Below are 21,570 nucleotides of genomic sequence, written 5' to 3'. Positions count from 1 at the left end.
GACAAATCACATAATAAAGTAAAATGTAGTACTTGCATTTGGTTCCAACAAATTAGGCATAGACACTCCTCTCTCCATTTGTGTTAATGGGTACTGATGGTCATAGATGAGCTACAAAATGAAGCAAACACATGCAATTGGAAAATATCGTGACCTGATTGAAGACTTGCTGATTATTTTCAGATAAATGCGAGTAAAGCTGAATATATGCATGATTAAAGAGCGGGTTATGTAGAAATATGAGTTAATAAAGATATATTCACACAATGAGTTAGGCCAGTTCTTCAAAAAAATATGCCACAAACCAAACAGGGAACCAGGACTGACTCGAATACCAACTCCATTCAGTTACTGTCACATACCCTGAAGTCTGAAAGAGAGAGAGTAAATCCCAACAAAGTGTAATTCATTTCATTTTAATGGTAGTTAAAATAGTAATTAACCACATCTGTCTACATGGATACCTCTGCATCTGTCGTCATGGTAGTGGGAGAAATCAGCTGGCTGTGGCTTAGAAAACACATGAAAACAAAATTTTCACAATATTAATATAATTTCCTTTTTCTAAAGTGTTTATTTAGCGCCTACATATATCAAATAGAAAAGCATTAAAAATGAATAAACTGTATTTTAATATAATAATATATATATATATATAATGTACAAAATTAAATGTTTGTTTGTAGATGTGTCTCTCAAATCAAACGAAGATGTGCGCTTTAAAAAAAGATCCTCATTGGTGGTTGTCTGATTTAATTTGACTTAAAAACAAAGCTTAATCAAAGTGTGTATCTAATTAATTCAGCAATTAGAGGAATGTCATTTAGCAGGCTTATGCAATCTTTCCAAAGTGAGATTTAAGCATTAGTAACGCGTGTCCTACCGGGCTGAGGCTGTTTCGACCGGGCAAAGAGGATGCTGGGGATGTCGAGGAATTTGGATCTGTGTGAAAGCAGACAGATAAGCTCATCACGAGACGATTTACACTCAGACTGGGATCTTTGCCCGAAATAGACTTACTGAGAAAAATTTACCTTCTCCGGTTCTTAGCTCAGCCATTTACTACAAACTATTCTGCAAAACTGACTTTAAAATATCTTGTAGTGACTTGAGGTAACGTTTTATCAAGATCTTAAGGTCCTGATAAAAAGTTGTTTCTTTAGCTTAACTTACAAAGATACAGATGCATACTTTTAAACAACACAACTGAAACTTAAATGTAATTTTGAGTGATTCAAACATAACTTATACCAGGTTTAAATACTGTACCTTGCTGTTTATAAATCGGGGCCCTCCTGTACACGTTGAAGCTTTCATCTGCTGTCAGAAAAGAATGCAGTATTAGCAGATGCTTCATTTTTAACTACTACACAGTGGAAACATTAGATTAGTATGAATGTATGTCTCTGGAAGGTGGCTGTCAAACTATTCCACTTTTATTCTCAGTGTTTTAAACAGCTAGTATTAACACTAGCTTCTTGCTTGAAATTGAAAACATCAACCTTCAAAATCAGGAAGCATTTCAAGCAATGAAAAATGCAAAAATAGTTTCCTAAAGGCAGTTAGTTTGTAATCTACCACGGCAAAAACACAGACCAGTGATGACTGATCAAAGCTTGGCAGATCTCATTCGCACATGATAAACTTCACTCAAAGGCACAACGCTGCTATAAATAACCACAGCTGCATAGGAAGCTGTGTGTGAAGTTGGAAAGAGACTGAAATATTTATTTATCGAATCAATCAAAGCCATTTTAAAATAATTAAACCAGGCAGAATTTAAGTTCTGAATTTTGACCACTAGGTGGCACAGCGTTTCAAAGAATAAAGTGAACCACATCTCAGTAACATAACTCTCCATGTGTGCTAGTTCCAAATAGTTTGTTGGTATTATTTGTGTGTTTCAGACTTCATCCAAATTAAATTCACCATTAAATAATTTGGGTTAATAAGGAATACAAAATGCAATTTAACACACTAATAGAGGAGAAGACTTAAAGAGGGTGGCACAGAAGCAGGGGTCTTACCTTTGCTTTGAGAGGAAAAGGTGTGATATAAAAGAGAAGGAGGGGAAGTGCCAGTGTTGCCACAGAATAAAGAGGAAGAAAGCGGGAACCCTTTGGATTTCGGGAAGTGCAGACAGGAGGAGTTGTGGTGGTAAAACAGAAAACAGCTGAACATGTGATGCGTTTCATATCTTTAAAAAAGAGTGTTGGGATGCTTCTTTTGTGTTATCTCACCTGGTCGGTGGAAGTGTTGTGGTGATCTGGATGAAGTTGGAGTGTAGCTATGACGATGGTACATTGTATGAAGTCCAAAAGGCCCTTGGCTTTTAGATTTGGGTACACGTGTTCTTATTTCAAAACTCTCCTGAGAAGAGGAAAACAAAGCCAGCTGAAACGCCACGTGAAAATAAATCGATTTAAAGGGAAGACTGGCTCACACTGTGTGATACCAGATTTCATGGTATTTCTGTGCGTCTGTTGTAAGTAAAGTTAATAAAAGTGTGTTTTACCTCTGTGGGTTCAGTTTTGATTTCTGGTGACTAAATCAGACAAAGAAAAGAAGAAAAATCAGCACATTCACTGAATCGCGTAGTCCGTGTTAATTAGAAGGTAACACAGCATATGGGTGATTCCATCCCAAATTAGAAAGTTTTACATTTTCTCCATGCATTTTATCTTCATTTGTCAGTCTTAGGGGCAATGCTAAACTATAAAAAGTAAAATCCTGAATCCCTTTTAAAATGACTCAGGATCTGTAATTTGGGACAGATACATCCAAAAATATCGGAGTATTGATTTATTAGAATAGAATTTCATGTTAACAAGTAATCTGTGTTTTATTTTTGCATGACTATGAAATTTGAATGTATACTATTTAGAAATACTCACTAATTGTCTTTTGCAACGTCAAAGTTGTTTTTTTTAACTAGTGCACACTCTCAAATATGGGACTTGACAGGGCTTCTTCAATTGTTTTCATATTTTAATTAGTCCATATGAAGACATTTTTCGATGTATGTGTCCCAAATTACAGATTCTGGTTCATTGTGATGGCAAGTGAGACCAGTGAAAATTTCAGGCTTGTATCTTTAATAGCTTTCGAGAGATTCATCAGAATCAGAATCAGAATCAGAATCGTGTTTATTGGCCAAGTATATGTGCAGACAAATACAAGGAATTTGGTTCCGGTAGATGGTGGCTCTCAAGCACAGCAATGTAAAAACACACACACACACACACACACACACACACACACACACACACACACACACACACACACACACACACACACACACACACACACACACACACACACCTATATGTACATTACGCATGCATACACATACATACACAAAGCTGTGTGAACCAACTATAAATAACTAAACTTATGTACATAAAATACAGAAATGAAATGAGGTGGAATGAATACTACAGAATGTACATAAGGTGCAGTTGCAGTCTGGCAGTGGGAAGCAGTGTGACAGGTCAACTGTTTAGGAGGGAGATGGCGAGGGGAAAGAAAGTGTTCCTGTGTCGGGTGGTCTTGGTTTGCAGGCTTCTGTACCGTCTGCCAGAGGGCAGCAGGTCAAAAAGTCTGTGTCCAGGGTGTGAGGGGTCTGTGACGATTTTCCCTGCCCGTTTCCTGGTTCTTGAGAGGTACAGATCCTGGATGGAGGGCAGGGGGGCACCGATGATCCTTTCTGCTGCCCGTACAGTCCGCTGCAGTCTGCTCCTGTCCTGTTTAGTGGCTGCACCATACCAGACTGTGATGGAGGAGCACAGGACAGACTCAATGACTGCAGTGTAGAACTGGATCAGCAGCTCCTGTGGAAGACTGTACTTCCCCAGTTGTCTCAGGAAGTACATCCTCTGCTGGGTCTTTTTGAGGATGGAGTTGATGTTGGTCTCCCACTTCAGGTCCTGGGAGATGGTGGTACCCAGGAACTTGAAGATCTCCACAGTCGACACAGGGCTGTCTGATATGATGAGGGGGGGCAGAGTTGGGGGGTGTCTCCTGAAGTCCACTGTCATCTCTACAGTTTTAAGAGTGTTCAGCTCCAGATTGTGCTGACTGCACCAGAGTACCAGCCGCTCAACTTCCTGCCGGTATGCAGACTCATCACCATCCTGAATGAGGCCAATGACGGTGGTGTCATCTGCAAACTTTAGGAGTTTTACAGCTGAGTTCTTGGAGGTGCAGTCATTAGTGTAGAGGGAGAACAGTAGTGGTGAGAGGACACATCCTTGAGGGGCACCAGTACTGAGGGACCGAGTTTCAGAGGTGATCTCCCCCAGCCTCACTTGTTGCTTTCTGTCTGTCAGGAAGCTGGTGATCCACTGACAGGTAGCTGGAGACACGCTGAGCTGGGAGAGTTTGGAAGAGAGAAGTTCAGGCACGATGGTGTTAAAAGCCGAACTAAAGTCCACAAACAGGATCCTGGCATAAGTTCCCGGGCGGTCGAGGTGTTGCAGGATGTAATGCAGCCCCATATTCACTGCATCATCCACCGACCTGTTTGCCCGGTATGCAAACTGCAGAGGGTCCAGCTGGTGGCCTGTAATGTCCTTCAGATGGGCTAACACCAGTCGTTCGAAGGATTTCATGACCACAGACGTCAAGGCGACAGGTCTGTAGTCATTCAGTCCTGTGATGGTAGGTTTCTTGGGAACAGGGATGATGGTGGAGCGTTTGAAGCAGGATGGAACTTCACACAGCTCCAGGGATCTGTTGAAGATGTGAGTGAAGATGGGAGCCAGCTGTTCAGCACAGGTCTTGAGGCAGGAGGGTGAAACACCGTCTGGTCCGGGGGCTTTCCTGGGCTTCTGTTTCTGAAATAGTCGGCTCACATCCTCAGTGTGTATTCTGAGTTCCAGGGAGGAGGAAAGGGGGGTGGGAGGTGTGATGGAGGTCGTTGAGTCTGGATTGGAGAGGGTGGTGGCGGTCGTTGAGTCTGAAATGGGAAGGGTGGTGGTGGTCGTTGGGTCTGGATTGGGGAGGGTGGGGGTTGTCGTTGAGACTGGATTGGGGAGGGGGAGGGTGAAGGGGGGAGAAGTGGAAGGTGTGTTGGGGGTCATTGTCTGAAGCAGTGTCTCTGGGGAGGGGAGGATGAGGCGTGGGAGTCTGTCCGTCTCAAACCTGCAGTAGAATGTATTTAGCTCGTTGGCCAGGTCTTTGTTTGCTTCAACAGTGGGTGGGGGGCGTCTGTAGCTGGTGATTTCCTGCAGGCCCCTCCACACTGACGCAGGGTCGTTGGCTGAGAGCCGTTCTTCCAGCTTCTGAGAGTAGACCCTTTTAGCTGCTTTGATCTCCTTGGTCAGTGTGTTCCTGGCCTGCTTGTACAGGGCCCTGTCACCACTTCTGTAGGCGTCCTCCTTGGCCTTACGAAGATTTTGGAGTTTAGGAGTGAACCATGGTTTATTGTTGTTGTATGTGCAAAAGGTCTTTGTTGGCACACACACGTCTTCACAAAAACTGATGTATGATGTCACAGTGTCCGTGAGCTCATCCAGGTTATCAGATGCAGCTTCAAAAACAGTCCAATCAGTGCAGTCAAAACAGTCCTGTAGTTCCTGCTTTGCTGCGTTAGTCCACTTCTTCACAGTTTTGACTACAGGTTTGGCACGTTTGAGTTTTTGCCTATAAACTGGAATAAGATGGACCATGCAGTGATCAGAATGTCCCAAAGCTGCCCGGGGCACAGAGCGATAGGCATCTTTTAGAGTGGTGTAGCAGTGATCCAGTATGATGTTGTCCCTGGTGGGGCAGTCTATATGCTGTCTGTATTTAGGGAGTTCGTGGTTGAGGTTTGCTCTGTTAAAATCCCCAAGGATAATTGTAAAGGAGTCCGGGAATTTCCTCTCCAGGGTGGTGATCTGGTCAGCCAGCTCGCACAGTGCGTTGTTCGCGTTGGCCTGAGGAGGGATGTAAACTCCGACCAGCATGAAGGAAGAAAACTCCCGCGGTGAATAAAACGGTTTACAATTGATGAAAAGACTTTCCAAGTGTGGGCTGCAGTGTTTCTGTAACACTGTGACATCAGTACACCAACCTTCATTAATGTAGAAGCAGACTCCACCACCCTTTGTTTTCCCTGAGAGCTCCGTTTCGCGGTCCGCCCGGTGAAGTTGGAAGCCCGGCAGATTTAAGACAGCGTCTGGGACACGCTCACTGAGCCAGGTTTCAGTGAAGCAGAGGGCAGCAGAGCGTGCAAAGTCCTTGTTAGTCCGGTTTAAGAGCAGTAAAAACAAGAAAAGTGCGAGAGAGCGCAGTACCGAGGCTGCCATCCGCGGCGCCATCTTGAATGACCAAAGATGTTCAAACATTGACTCAGATTTCAATGTGAGATAAACACATGAAAGTGGATTGATGGATCATTTTAACGTAAAAATTGAAACTTGAAGCACTCTTGCTTCAAAGCACACTCCAAGGGACATTTCACAAAAATATACATGGTTTTTCTTCTGGTCTGTGGCGCTATTTATCCATCTCGACTGTTCTGATATTAGCTGCCAAGTTTTGGTTTCTTTTGAATACGACTGAACTAAATGGCAAGCACCAAAAACATGTTGGAAAACCTCAGCATTGGTGCCTCCACTGATCTAATTTTAAGCAGTTTAATGTAGGAACTCTGGCTCCACCTACCAAACTAAAGGAAGCATGCAGTTACCTCACATTACAGCTAAGCTCAGAGAGACGTCATTAATGCTGCCACTGTCATGAGCATCCACCTCCCTTCACAGCATGCTTCCTTCAAGACAGTGAAACAGACTAAATAGATAAATAGCTCCACATTCCACAATAATGACATGCATATTTCATTTTAGGGTGATCTGTCCCTCTAAAGAATTGTTTTTACAATAGATGTTTTCATTTCCTGGGCCAAATACAACTAAACACAAGAATGAGAAAAACAAGACTTTACTTGGTTAGACTCCTAAATAAAATAAACACACAAACATGTCACTCGACACAAGTTGGAGCGTTGGATGAAATTACCTCTGCAGGACTTTTTTGGACTCTTTGGCTGTCTTGTGTGTTTCCTTTCTCATCCAAAGTAGAGGGGTGGTCATTCACAGACTTATAAGATATCATATCAGGATACTCAATATCATATATAGCCTTGACTCTGGGAATTGCTGCTAAGTCTCTGTAATCAATGATCTCATTATCTACTTTGGCCTGGGAGCAGGACAGGGAGGAAAGGAGAAGAGAGGAGAGGAGAGGACGCACAAGGAGCAGACACAACAGATTAGGTCTTATGAAAGGTCAAAGGTGTCTTATTACATCATTTCAGGGAGGAATTAAACTTTAATCCCGTGATTTAGGCACATGAGGTGAGCGGATTCCGTTAGTCTAGTATAAAATCCAATGTTTTTGTTTCAACATGCAAAATGATTTCCAGGCTTTTGTGCATAGCAGAGGTAGTTTTCTTATTTTCTGAGGTGTTTTGGTGGGAGTAAAGTTTATTTCATTTCTGTGGGTGATAAAAAGCTGGGTGGAGGAAACGAATTACACCGAAAGCACCAGTTTTGTGATCAAAGTCGGTCTGAATGCATTCGAACCCTGATTTTCTCAGTAGATTTATGGATGCATTGACATTCTTTATCATTCAGCCACAACTAAAATCACATTTTGCCTAACAAGCACCAAGAAACTAGTTCCAATCAGTCAAGGTACCACTTGCTGAATTATGTTACTGATTTTAATGTTCTATTTCCCTAAGTGTTCCTCCACATTTCACATCAATATGAATTTTTTCGCAAGGGGGAAACTCCGTCCGTGCGACTCCCCTGTATAAATAAAGGATAGGTCAAACACAGATCAGCCCACGGTGAATCACGCACCATAGACGCAAATGCTGGCCTGTGAACTTACACAGATGGTTCGACCTGGGCTGCCAGGAGTGCACGAGCCCGGCCTGGAACAGGAGCTTTCAGATGATGATCTAGTGCGCTGAGAATGGGAGAAAAAAATAATAATCAAGCAACAGAAAGAGCTACCTCGGAAACAGTACCTTTTTTTTTGCTGTCGATTGTGGCCTTTCACATGGCTTTACATCCACGCACACACAAGCGTTTCTTTCAGGAATGCAATCCATGCCACACTCAGTGTACAACAGAGGTACTTAACTAAGTAATGTGATTAATTAAGAGATTTCCAGCCAATTTCAATGTGGTTAATAGCCACAACAATCCCTGATAGCAAAAAAAGTGTGAAGGCGAGCATGCAACACTGCCAACAAAGTTCATTCAGAAGCAGTAGCTTATTAGAGGTCCTGCTAATCATTGTGCAATGTAAAAAATCAAATGTAGACTGTGAATCAAAAGAAACAAGCTCTGATTTGACCAGCCAGGTGAGCAAAGTGTCTGTCATATTGCATTTTGAAACAAGCACGTGTGGTTAATCTCAAATCACGAGATCGCAGCCTGCTCACTGCAAACCGCAGACCTGCTCGCAGTATTAACCTTCAGTTCATGTTGAGGGAAAAAGAAATCAAGACAGGGCGTTTTAGGTCTCCCGACCTGGGGAGGAATACATCTTGTAAAGAAATCACCTTGTACAGCTGCAGTAAGTCTTTGCTCTGTGAGTTTGTAAAATCACTTCTATTTGTTTTAGAAAATGATAGTAAGAATCCTCAAACTGCCTCTAACATGTTTAACAATGAGTAAAAATAACATACCCTGTAGCTGTCCTCCATTCTGCTGGTTTCTCTGCAATCTGGGTGCCAAATTACTGATCCTGTGAAAGAAGAGACAATTGATTTTTACAACTTTTACCAAAATGAGAAGACTTTTACCATTTTTAACCAACAGGACCGTTCTTATGCATTCATCAATGACCAAAAATGCTTCTTGGTCTCGAATAGACAGGCCGTTTATTTAAAGAGAGGCTACGATCTCAAACTGACCTTGCACATACATTTCTTCTCCTTCTGTGAACATCCTGTCGCATCGGCTGCATCTTGCACAGCTGGGGTGATAATGTCTGTCCCCAGCCTAAGTCAGATAATGAGCAAGACAAAAGTGGCTCACAGACTGCGTATGTGCAGGAGCTGCATGAAATGAACAGCTGCAGAAATCACATTGCAGTTGGTCAGGTTATGTCTGCCCAGCAGTGTAGTTGGACCGCTGACTAAATGAGGTGTTAACAGCCTAGAAGTGTGGTCATTAGCATGGGAGGACACTTGTTAGGAGTAGGAAATGATAATGACCATTAAATAGACAGATAACATTCAAAACAGGTGATTAGACCTTTTTAGGAACAGAAAAAGTGGCGGCACACGCGACGCTCCAGGGAAAGAAGTTGCATGAACACTCAGCAAAATTAAAGACAGGCAGCTATGGACTACAAAGAGGAATTTAACAGATTTAGATCTCTGTATGGCTTTTAAGACTAAAGTTTGTAATAAAATGTACTGCAATAGAAAAAGAAACAAAGATGAAAATCTTCAATGAAAGCAGATCTCTCTTACCTCTAAGAGTTTTCCAGTTATAAACTTCTGACATGCTTCACATTTTACCCCAAACTGAATCTGGTAGTCTCTCTCACAGTAGGGAACTCCATCCCTGAAAGATGCACATGACATACTCTTACCCATGCAGTACACCATTTTAGCAGCAGTCATCATATCATACTCAATTTAGAAATGAAAGATTAAGGAAGAGGAAGACGAAGCATATTGAATGAGTGAGTACATGAATGAGACATTTATATTTACTTGCTGATATATTCTCCACTCAACACTTTCCTGCAGGTTTTACACTTGAAGCAGCCTAGGTGCCACTGGCCTCCGAGGGCTAATAGAGCCTGTCCATTCTTGATGTCTCTACCACAGCCAGTGCAGCCTGAAAACACAACATATACATTTATACTCAGTGGTCACTTTAAAAGGCAGCTGCTCAGCTTATTAGACATGCTCAGCTGCTCATTAATGAAAATATCTAATCAGCCAATCACATGACATTTAGCCATGTAGGCCATGGTGAAGACACCCTGCTGAGGTTCAAACCGAGCATCACAATGAGGAAAGGGTATTTCAGAAACTGTTGATCTGCTAGGATTTTACCACACAACCATCTCTGGGGTTTACAGAGAAAGATCTGAATAAGAGAAAACATCCAGAGAGCAGCAGTTCTCTGGATGAAAAACGGCCTTGTTGATGCCAGAGGTCAAAGGAGAATGGCTGGACTGCTTGGAGCTTATAGGAAGGCAACTGTACCTAAAATAATCACTCATTAATTTATAGTTGGTATGCTAAAAACAAATACAATGACAATGATGAAAAGTAAGAACAATACAAATAAAAACCAATGTTGGGTCAAAATCCAGAAACTATAAATGTGTGTTAAGATGAGCTTTAAAGAAATGTATTCCATAAACTAGGGGAGGCAACAGAGAATGCCCTGTCCCCTCTGAGCTTCCACTTTTGGGCCCCTTAGTGCTGAGTATTGTTTAAACACCACAGGTTACATGAGTGTTGTTGCTGACCATGGCCATCCCTTCAAGACCTGACTCTACCCATCTTCTGATGGCTGCCTCCAGCAGGAAACACATCAGAGCTCATATCATTTCACCTGGTTTCTTGAACATGGACAAGAAGTTCACTGTAGTAAAATGACCACAGTCACTGGCTCTCAATCCAATAGAGCACCTTTGGGATGGAACTGGAAATTCAGATCATGGCTGTGCAGCCCACAAATCTGCAGCAACTGTGTGATGCTCTCATGTCAATATGGGCCAACATCTCTGAGGAAAGTTTCCAGCAGCTTGATGAATCTCTGCCATGAGAAAAGCACCTTTCCGCGCACTCCTGCAGAGAGATCCTCTTACTCCAGAGGCTTTGTGAGTCCGAATCCCCTATTTATCTATAATCACTACACAGATGAGGTCAAGCAGAGGTAAAGAGTTAAGTTTTCCTGTATCTCTTGCTTCATACTGGCAGGTTCACAATAGGATGACTGGATTCATGAAGGAAAGTCAACTTAAAGGGTTGTAAAGAAATCCACAACAGCTGCAGGCGGGTATTAGACTGGATTTAGTGACACTGTGTAGCCGTCATAGTGATAAGAAAGGTGACATTACCCAGACACAGAAAAGGCTTACAATTGATGATTGATTTCTTTTCCCCTCTTACATGCAGATTTCATGAATGATCCCAAATACTTTTGTTATCCATTTCGTTCTACACAAGCACAGGAGAGTCTGATGTGCTACCTGCAAAAAAGTGAAGATTTAAACTTCCTGTTTGCTAACAGATGTTGACCTTGAATGACTCTTGAAGACAGGATAAACTAAATACACAAGCAGCTGGCAGAAGACCCACAGCTGGCCAGTGTTCAATGTATAATCCACTGTCTTATTAAAACTACAAGGGATCAAAACCTTTGATATATTTTTTTAATACTTTGATATGAACACTGCTTAGAGAGTATGCAGAAATGCTCTTACTGCTGGAATAGCTGGTGGCGTTTGGAGACGGCGACACAGGTTCCATACAGCGCTGACAGAGGCAGTCTTTTCCAATGAAGGTGACACAATTCCCAGCAGGAAAAGGCTGTCTGAGAATCAAAGTAAGAGACACACTTATACCACAGATTTGTAAGACATGTATGCAGAACTAAAACCTCCCAAACATAATTTTTAAGATTACTTGCAAATGGCGCAAACAAAGCAGGCTGGGTGGTAGGTCTTCCCCAACACCGTAACCACCTCTCCCTCCACAAATTCTCCACAGCTGTTGCAAGCTGTGCCATGACGTCGCTGGAAGTCCAGCGGGCAGAGGTAGTCCCCATTCCTCATGAAGAAGCCACTCTGAGCTAAATCACAGCCACACACTGCACAGAGACACATTCAGAGAAAGATCTGATCAATATTACAATGTTTTATATCAAGACTGTTACAAGTTAGTGATGTAAAAGCTAGTGATAACACCAAAGAGGATTATTACCAGCTCTATTTAGAGACTTTGCCTGACCCATTTATCTTTTAGTCATTGCAGACATCTTTTTCATCAAAACCCATCAAACCTTTGACCCTAAAGTGGCCACTAAGTTGGTCTAAAAAGTAATATTTCCTACTTTTACCTTTGTCTTTGTGCATTTGTTTACTCTGTTGCCCTTTAGTTTAGTTTTCAGAACATAGCTAACGTAAAGTGTCACCTTCACTCTGGATGTTGTCACAGTAGGAAGTTAATAAAGCTTGGATAAATGCTATTTCTGCTCCCTGACCCTCTGATTTTTAAGCTTCCTGAAACATTTCTGTGGTTTTGTGCATTACACACAATGTAAACATCTGTCTATATTGCGCATGTGTACTGATCAGCTTCGTGCCAGTTTACAGGCGATATATAGAGTTGTCTGTCTGCTTGTTATTAGTTATTTGATACTGCAGCATCCAACCTGTCCTGCTGCGCCTGCCACAACAGAATGCACACAATGCCAAGGACAGATTTGTGCTGCTCTATTCCTGTCCTCCTGCTACTCTCTAACAATGTAAACAAGTTCCAAATTATGCTATTTTGAATTCATCCATCTTTGAACATGTCCCTGCTTCCATGTTCAAAGCAGGAGATTTTTTTAATCAATAGAAACTTTGTGCAAATTTCTGTAAATTTGCACAAAAATAATGACAATCCTCCACAAAATATCGACAGCCCTAATTCACTGCATTTTAACAAGGGTATTATATTTTACTGGCACCAAGTTGGCGAAAGCTTAACACTGTTCTTGGCCGCATAAACAGCTGAAAAATAAATCACACGTCTTATACAATCAAACGCTAAACACAACACATCTGAAATGACACAAGATTTATTTTAACATAAATATTAACATTCATGTGAAGCTGTTGGGATAGCTGCTGACCAGAGTTCCTACCTCTTTGGCTCACTGCAATATTTTATACTGACATTTGAATTTTTGTATGAGATATGTGCACGAAATGAGGTAGTGGTATGATTTTGCAAGGAACAGACTCAAAAAAGACTGACTGAAGAACAATAACAGTAACAGCGTGTGGTTACTTTACTTTAAAATGTCCTGTATTTTAACAGCAACGTGTTACAGTGTAACACTGATAGACACATTTCTGACAGTCAGACATTGATTCATTTGCCCTGCTCTCTCCGTACTGCAAGCTTCTCTTCTCTGAAAGTCTCTTTGTTTCCCCTGCCCTGTAAACATCGTCACAATGACATGAAAGGACAACAACATGAGAAGCTTGTCAGAGCTTATTAGTGGGGACAATTGCTTGCAGAGGAAGCACTGCATGTTTTCCACGAAGCAGAGTAACACCACTGATTGGCCATTTGACAACCCAGGTGGTTCTCACAATAGCCTGCTGAATTACTGGCCTGTTGTCCTCAGGAAAATTGCATCACTGTCTGGTTAGACAAAGCCAGACTGAAATGGAAATGACAATCAGGAACATTGTTATAAACAGATTCCTCTGTCAGCCTAAAACTCGAGTGCTGCGTTACCAGGACAGTAATACCAGTGCAGTGGTGTCCTTCCATCAACACTCACCTTTGCATGTAAAGCAGTTTATGTGGAAGTAGCTGCTCTGAACACGCAGCACCTCTCCTCTGCATGACTCCCCACACCTGAAGCAGCAGATTACCTTCTTCCCTGCTGGAGGGCAGGGGTGGCAGCTATCCTGGGTGTGTAGTACTACATGAACACAAGATATAAATAAATCAGTTAAGTATTGATCAGTCGATTAACTGCTATAGTTTTGCTACTTTACACTGCTCTTTTCTGTCTATTGTATGCAACAGAGTTGTGCATTGCAGAGTCTTCCATAATTATTTGCAAACTAATATTTGCAACATCATGTTGGTAGAGGAAACTTCCACAGACACAACAGTCTGTGAACATGTTTAGCAACTTAGTATGTTCACATTTGCTAATAAGTGCTTAAGACGAGATGAGACCAAAGGACTGGCCATTTGACGAACTAAAATTTTGACCTTTTGATCCAGAATTCATCCTGTGGGGACCATGAATGTCCTCAGATAATTTAAGGCAACTTGCCCAGTACTTGTTAGGACGGTGTACACCAGTGGTTCTCAGACCACTAGCTTAAATGCTCCCATTTATGATCATACCACCTTTTTTTTTTTTTTATCAACCATTAGCAACAGAACAAAACTGAGTTCAATTTTAGGGAAATAAAGAGTATCATTAAAGGACTTTTTTACCCTAAAAGAGGTTTCACTCTATTTTCCCACTCTATTTGTCTAGAACCAGTTGGTTAGACCTAATTCCCTGGAGCCATGCAAACCAGTGAGGTTAAAACACAAAATGTGTCGTTGTGCCCCTCATATGTACACAAATGTACACGCCCGCAGTGCCATTACATGACAATCAACATTACTTCATTTTCTAATACAAGTCACTGTAAAGCAATCATCTCTGTCATCATCGTTTTTCATCCATAGGAGGAATTTATCCTGCTCTGCCTGAACAGCTCATAACGTTAATCCTGTCAACCAGTCAGTTCAGCTTTTACATAACTGAAATGAACATACAACCCAAATCTGAAAGGTTCGGACTCTGTGTAGTATATAAAGCCTATATTTTATTCACATTAGAACAAAGAAAAATATCAGATGTTTAAACTAAAATATTGCACTATTTCATGAAAGGTATAATATGCATTTTGAATACGATGGTAGCAACATTTAAAAAAGTTGGTACTAAAAAGAAAAGGCTTTAAGAACATTTCTCAATAAAGTACTTAACATGACTGGGTTAAAAGAGTTTCTTAGAGTGGCAGAGCTAATATTCCTCACATTAAATTGTGCACATTTTAAATGTTTCATCATATACGTTACACAGCATCATCAAAGGCTTTCAAAAATTTGGAGAAATCTCTGTGCACACAGGACAAAGCTGGAAAGTATTTGTTTGCTCATGATCTTCAGACACACAGGCAACACTGCACTAAAAACAGGCATAATTTTGTTGTGAAAATCACTGCATGGGCTCAGGAACACTTCCAGAAATCACTGTCTGTAAACACAGTCCACTGTGCCATCCACAAATGTAGGCTAAAGGGTGTATTATCCAAAAGAGAAGCCATTTATGAATATGATCCAAAAAGCTGTCTTCTGAGGGAAATCTAATGTAAAATGAACTGAGGCAAAGCAGAAAACTGTTTTGTGGTCTAATAAATAAAAATTTGAAGTTCTTGGAAGAACACCAAGCAGGGGACTATCCAGATGACGTCTTTTTTAGGGACGGCTTTGCATATTTCAGCAAGACAAGGTTAAACATCTATTACAACAACATGGCTTCATACCACCCTACGTGCAGTCCTCGGACTGCAAGGTCTGGACTGCATTTGGCACCACATGAAACAAAAAATACAATAAAGAAGACCCAGCACTGTTGAGCATCTAGAATCCTGTATCGGACAAGAATGGGGCAACGTTACTCCCCCACCCCCGCCACAACTTTTGTTGTAGATATTTTGCTGCCATCAAATTCAACATGAGCTAATATTTTTCTTAAATCAGTCCATTTTCTCAGTTTAAACATTTAATATGTTTCTAGGTCCTATTGTGGATAAAATATGGATTTAAGAGACTTGCAGAATCATTGCATTCTCTTTTTATTTACAAGAGAATATTTACTTTTTACACAGAATCCCAGCTTTTTCAGAACTGGGTACATGTGCACTATGTTTTGGCTTAATTACACTTACACATCCACAGACTTTGAATACAGGCTGGCCAGGTGGATATTACCTCACAAAAGTCAGACAACATCACAAAACTGTTTGTTTTTTTCCCCCCATGGAAACATACAAATTTTAATGTTACAACACTTTTAGTAGGTATAATGTACAAGAGAGTGGCCCCAAAATTTTGTCTTATATCTTACCAAAACACTTAAGATAATTTCTCTTTCTGTATCTTTCATGTTTGAATGGCAGCACCATGCCTGTACAATCTAATCACAGCCACTTGAAACGTCCTTAATGTGATTATCTAAGGAGAGGGAGGAAAGAATGTGTTGTGTCAAGAGCAGCCTGTCATCCAGTAAGAGGACGCCCAGCATACAAAGAGATAGACACATGAATTTCATTTTTCATATACTGCTGGCAACCAGAAAGTCAACAGTGCTCCATAATACACACACATACACACTCTTATTAAATTCACTTACTGGAAATCTGTCTCAGATACTATTAGTCACACTCATTTCAATGAGCTGGGTCTAAACCTATTTGATTCAAACAGAAAGATTTGTGCAGACTTGAAGGTGAAATGTTTTTTGCAAGGGCTTGTGAATGTTACTGAAGTGAGTCAAGCACCGCTGGTATGTGGCCCCGATCTGCCCCGCAGCAGGAGAGATTTCTTACTATGGCAACAAGCGACATTTAGAGACCATATCTCAAAGGCTCATTGTACAGACACTATGGTTAAATGTACATTATTTAGCACTACAGTTATGAAACAATCTATCCCAGTGCTATGGAATAAAACTGAACATAAAAATCTAGAGTGTTAGAGCAGATGGGATGATCATAGTTGGAATGTAGCCCATCAATTAGGGCATAGGACAGTAACAACTATTGAAACAGGTCTTTGTCCTAGAGCGCCTCGGACATTTGTTAATGACAGAGATGTTCTGCCAGCACGAATTCATGCAATTCACTTGTCACGAAGTCAGAAATACTTTAAGTTTTGTTCTTGTTGGAAACTAGATGATGGATATAATCAGGCCTAGCTGTACTATTCTGCACTGTGTGGTGTGTGGTGTCATCCTGCACTGAAGGTAATTTAAGTAATTTAATTGTCTTTTTTTAAATGGTAAAACTCAAAAATGATTGAAGCCCTCAGATGGAAAGCTTTTTAATGCCCTCCCACACTTTCTTGATCTCTTCCAGAATCTGAAGCTGATATGTGATATGTGTCAAGTATTAGCAAACGGTAGATTTAGAAAGACAGCAAATGGAGAGAAACCCGAGCCGAACAGCTAATCGCACACAGCCCAGCTATGAAAATCTGTATCTAAGTGTGTGTGAGAGAGGAGTATGGGAGCATCTATTTTCGGTATGCTTAGTTTTTATGTACGTAGGGGGAAGTAAAATGGCATCAGAAGATTTAAACTTCAGCGGTTCTTAGAACTCTATTGTCAAACAAATACATTTCCAAATCAGCTTCTGGACTTTATCCGGGTAACCTTAATGCCTGACTTTGAATTTGTTTTTTAATAACATATAATTTGCACAATAATAAATAATGTGCAAATGTCTCATTGCCTATCATTTCATCACCGCTCATCACTTTACAAGGAGTCAAACTTTCTTGTTTTTAAGGTGGTCTTGAATGATAGCTCTCCAGGCTTTTTGAAGCTCTTTCAAAGTTTTCCTTTGGACATTGGTTCATTTGTCATTTAAAACTGACCTATGAATCATTGAAAATTCTTTAGCCGAATCTGTGAAAAATGCCAAAGGTAACACAGTTTGACAGGCATAAAGTAGTATTTTTGTATCAGTAAGGTGTCTTGATGCATGCTCAATCATCCAGGTAAGAAATTCCCCAAAAGTTGATCCTTGAATAATGATCAAGGAACTGACCTCCCAGCCCATTGTCCCTTCAGTGGTGCTAGTTTCAGTCATTAATGTACTGTTTATAAGATTGAGGAAACTTGCAGTCAGCTGAGACTGAAGAAGTCACTTGGGTGAGTTATGAAACGTTTCTCCCACTGAAAACACAACGTCCAGATGAACAGAATTAACTTTTGGCGATATCAGGAAGGTGGTTCCCAAAGAGCTGTTAGCTGGAAATTTGGCATATCAATGTGACCTTAAAAAACATGAGGAAACTGGATAAGTGGAGGACAAAAGAAGATGTTGCAGGCCTAAAACAGTATCTAAAAAGTATTTGAGACAACAGCTCTGATGAAGTGATGAGTCCAAATTAGAGAATTCTGATAATAAAACAGTGTACAACAGTGAGTGTCTCCAGACAGCTGTAAAACCAGTGGTGGTGGAGATCTTATGAAAATTAATGGAATTATGAATACTGATAAGTAACATCAGATTTTGATCACCTTCTAATACCATTTGGAAAGCCTCTGAGTGGCAACTGCCTAATTTTTAAGCATGGAAACGATCCCAAACACACTGCCAACAGTAAAAGCATACAGTACTCGGATAGAAAAACACACGGTGGCCTCCCCAGAGCCCAGACCTCAACATTATTGAAGCAGTGTGGGATCATCTTGAAAGAGCAGTAAAATAGGAAAGCCTACATCCAAAAAAGAGCTTTGAAAGTCCTTCAAGAAGCCTGGAGAAACTTTCCTGAAGACTACTTAGATAAATTACGAGAAAACTTGCTTAACAGAGTTCAGGCTGTGTTAAATAATAAAGGTGATCATACCAGGCAATGACTTTCAAGCTCATTAGAATTGCACAAAATCTGTTTTTGCCTTAGGTCAGAGATCTACTTAAGTGACACATTACTAAACCTAAATAAAACTGTGATGCAGGGAATATTTACATTTCTAATCTGGATTTTTAAGGCTGTTTTTTCATATTCACAGATATTGTAATGTACTACAAATCAAAGTCTTGCAGTGTATTGTGATGCCATCATTATCTTGGGCAGACAGATTTAAAAGCACCTGCACTCTACAGAGGCATTATTAAAGCACTCAGGCTGTGATTCAAACACTACAAAGATGTAAAATCAGTGTAACCCCTCAAATTACTTCAGGTTCATTAGGAGCAAAGTAGCATTGGGAATTTCTAGACTAGAGAGCACCATGTGTGAGAATATTATCCAAACAACCGCTCATTTAGTTGAATGTCTTTAAATTATTTATAGATGTTTCTTGTTGCTGCTGTGGAAGAGAGAATACCGTCACTCTGATAAGAGTCACCTCTACATTTTAGTCACATCTGATTGCTCCTTGTTGCTGCACAGTGGGCTAATCGCTGCTTAATTCAGAGGTATTTCTGAAATCACATGCTGTTCTTTCCCAACTATGTTCTACTTTTATTGTAACAGCTGTACTTGCACTTTTCACCGTACACTTTTACACATGCATAGTGTCAATCTAGCATAGATGTAGGTGTTCAGTGATAAATTTATCTGACATGAAAACGTCACATTTCTCATTTTTACTACCACGACCAAAAGTGTCATCCGGATCCAACTTTGACTCAACACAAATAACATCTCATAAATATGAAAAGACAACCAAAAATATACACAAGGAGACATTCTTCCTTTCTTTGTTACCTATACACACACACACACACACATTTGAAAATGTCTACCTTTCTGTTTCATGGTTTCTGTTCTTCTGCGCTGGAGCTCACGGCGTGAGTGAGGAGAGGCACTAACTGGACTGCTGGTCCAACAGAAAGGGGTGGTTCCACAACACAGAGGCCAGGGGTGTGTGTTTGTGTGTGTGTGTCAGTGAAAGAGGACAGCAGGACTGCCATTAAATTCTCTTGTGCTTCTGATCCATGACCTCATCCATACCGAGGGGGAGAGTATGTGAATGTGAGCTCACTGCGATGATGTAATTGTTTCTCTGAAATATAACGCTGCTGCACTTGTGTGTTATTCTGAAGTATTAGTGTTGGGGTTTTCTTTTAGAGGGAAAAACATACAAACTTTTCTATGTCGGCATTAAATCATACATCAGGATTACTTGATTGTTTTTGAAAAACAATCACACTGGTGCAGCAGCTGGGACTGTCAGATCATTCTGGGACTGAACGTTCCTGTGGGATCTCTGCATGCCTGTTTGGCTAATAGTTTATTTTAAATTGGCTCTTGTGTTCAGAAAAGTGCATTTTTGGCACCAAACTCTTATTTTGCTTTTGCGCTTCGCTGCAAAAGCCATGCCTCATTATCCATTTGCACTGTGATGCAACGTCCAAATAATTTTGCAGCATTTGTCTGAAACCGAGCAGAGAGCATAGTCCTGTGTACTTCAAAATTTATCCTGCTTCTTCTGTCAGCAGATACATCATCAATAAACACTGATCACCTGGTTCCACTGCCAGACAGACATGCCCAGATTTTGTTTCCAGAACTGTTCAAAGTCTGTTTGATGTTTTCTGGCAAAGGCTTCAGATGTTTAACCTTTTCTAAAACCAACTAATAATTCTGTCATTATACACTTTAGCTGTCTTCTGTGATGTTCCAGGACTTTCTTGTGTTGCTCAATAAACTTCAGCTTTCTCAAACTCTCACTGAAAGATGTACACAGCAAGGGTTGTGCAGACTTATGATGACTGAAACTGTGATGCATGCAGTCATCATGAGTGCATGTAGACCTCAACCCTATGGACAATTTGTGAACTACGCTTAAAAGCCGTGTCTGTGCCAAGAAACCAATTGATTTAACTCTACCTATTCTATCAAGAAGAGCAGTCAAATATTCAGCCAGAATTGTGCCAGAAGTTTGTTGATGGATACCAAAAGCATCTGATCAAAGGTACAACTTGCTAAGGGACATTTAACTAAATATTAGTTAGGGGTTTATGTCTGTATCTATAATTTTGACCCAGTATGGATTAGAGAAAACTTTATACCACTTTATAAACTTGAGGGAAATATCAAGCAGCAGCTCATTTTTCAAAAGATAACACCAATAGCTAACACCTAATGAAGTAACGAGTCATTACCTGACAGCTCTGCAGGTATACCTGCCAGCTTTTCACACAGAATGTAGTCGTTAGGGTTGAGGAACGGTAGCTGCTCCATTATGGACTGCTTTGGAATCAAGTACAGAACCTCTGCGATTTGACCGTCTTCAATTATTGACATGCGCCTGACGGAGTTCTTCCTCTTCACCCGGTCCAGAACTATCATGTCGTTGCTGTGGCTGGAGCCGCAGATCTTGCCCAGGTTGCTGAGGTTGAGAAGGCTTGACACGCTCATGTTGTCGAGACTTTCAGCCAAACAGTTCAGGCTGAAGACCGACTGCCGGTTAGAAACCATAAAGCAAATGTGAAGAGGTCAAGCCCTTGTGTGGAATGTCAGGTATTAAATCGACTTTGTGAGTCAGCGTGAGTGTTTATGTGTGTGTGTGTGTGTTGTCCATCAGGCAGTCACAGACTAACTCCCACCGCACACCCATTAAGAAGCTTAGGTGCGGTGTATTTTTAGGGTTGATCCTCACAGTAACAGAGGATCTCAGCTCTTGGAAGTCTCTTTCAAGTAACCTTCTCTCCGTTTTAGTAACACTGACTTCACATAAGTATGTCAGCATTCGAATCTTATTTTTCGACTCAATTGAGGTAGTCTTTTAAGAAGATTATGAGCTGTATGCCCGTATTTGAAGCTTTGAAAAAAAGGGCCATCCATATTTGTACAAGTCAGTCTGTTTGATGTTTGGATGGATTATGGCTGAACTAAAGGACAGCTGGACACAGACACACACATGTACATGTAAATGATATTCACTAACCTTATAACACCGTTTAACCCACCTTACTCAAGCTGTCTCAGCTTTGCTATAATCTAACCAGCAGATGAATGAAGCACAATACAAGTGACTGAACAGTAAATGTGACACAGCAGATCCAGAACAG

General features: G+C 40.9%; 1 protein-coding gene across 5 annotated transcripts; it reads right to left on the bottom strand.

Annotated features, from left to right (window-relative positions):
* Positions 1 to 36: 36 nt before the first annotated feature.
* Positions 37 to 21,079, bottom strand: LOC134632652 (actin-binding LIM protein 1-like). Of its 5 annotated transcripts, none has more exons than XR_010094553.1 (17): positions 20,662 to 21,079; positions 13,530 to 13,673; positions 11,657 to 11,840; positions 11,455 to 11,564; positions 9,725 to 9,851; positions 9,479 to 9,572; positions 8,915 to 9,002; positions 8,687 to 8,745; positions 7,882 to 7,959; positions 7,003 to 7,185; positions 2,516 to 2,545; positions 2,241 to 2,370; positions 1,270 to 1,320; positions 884 to 942; positions 465 to 510; positions 264 to 370; positions 37 to 111 (listed from the first exon to the last, which is right to left on the bottom strand). XR_010094553.1 is itself a non-coding variant. In XM_063481379.1 (17 exons), exons 1-16 carry the CDS (start codon positions 20,975 to 20,977, stop codon positions 345 to 347), a joined length of 1,725 nt encoding a protein of 574 aa, XP_063337449.1. In that variant the 5' UTR covers positions 20,978 to 21,079; the 3' UTR covers positions 37 to 111; positions 306 to 344. The 5 variants fall into 5 exon arrangements, 1 of the variants encoding a protein (XP_063337449.1); XR_010094554.1 differs by having other exon boundaries at positions 1,270 to 1,317; XR_010094556.1 differs by lacking the exon at positions 20,662 to 21,079 and adding an exon at positions 19,300 to 19,426.
* Positions 21,080 to 21,570: the final 491 nt, after the last annotated feature.

Source organism: Pelmatolapia mariae, linkage group LG8 (assembly GCF_036321145.2).
Source record: "Pelmatolapia mariae isolate MD_Pm_ZW linkage group LG8, Pm_UMD_F_2, whole genome shotgun sequence".
NCBI classification, from domain to species: domain Eukaryota; kingdom Metazoa; phylum Chordata; class Actinopteri; order Cichliformes; family Cichlidae; genus Pelmatolapia; species Pelmatolapia mariae.
Note: the sequence above shows the minus strand (reverse complement) of the source record. Positions and strands in the feature narration are given on the sequence as shown.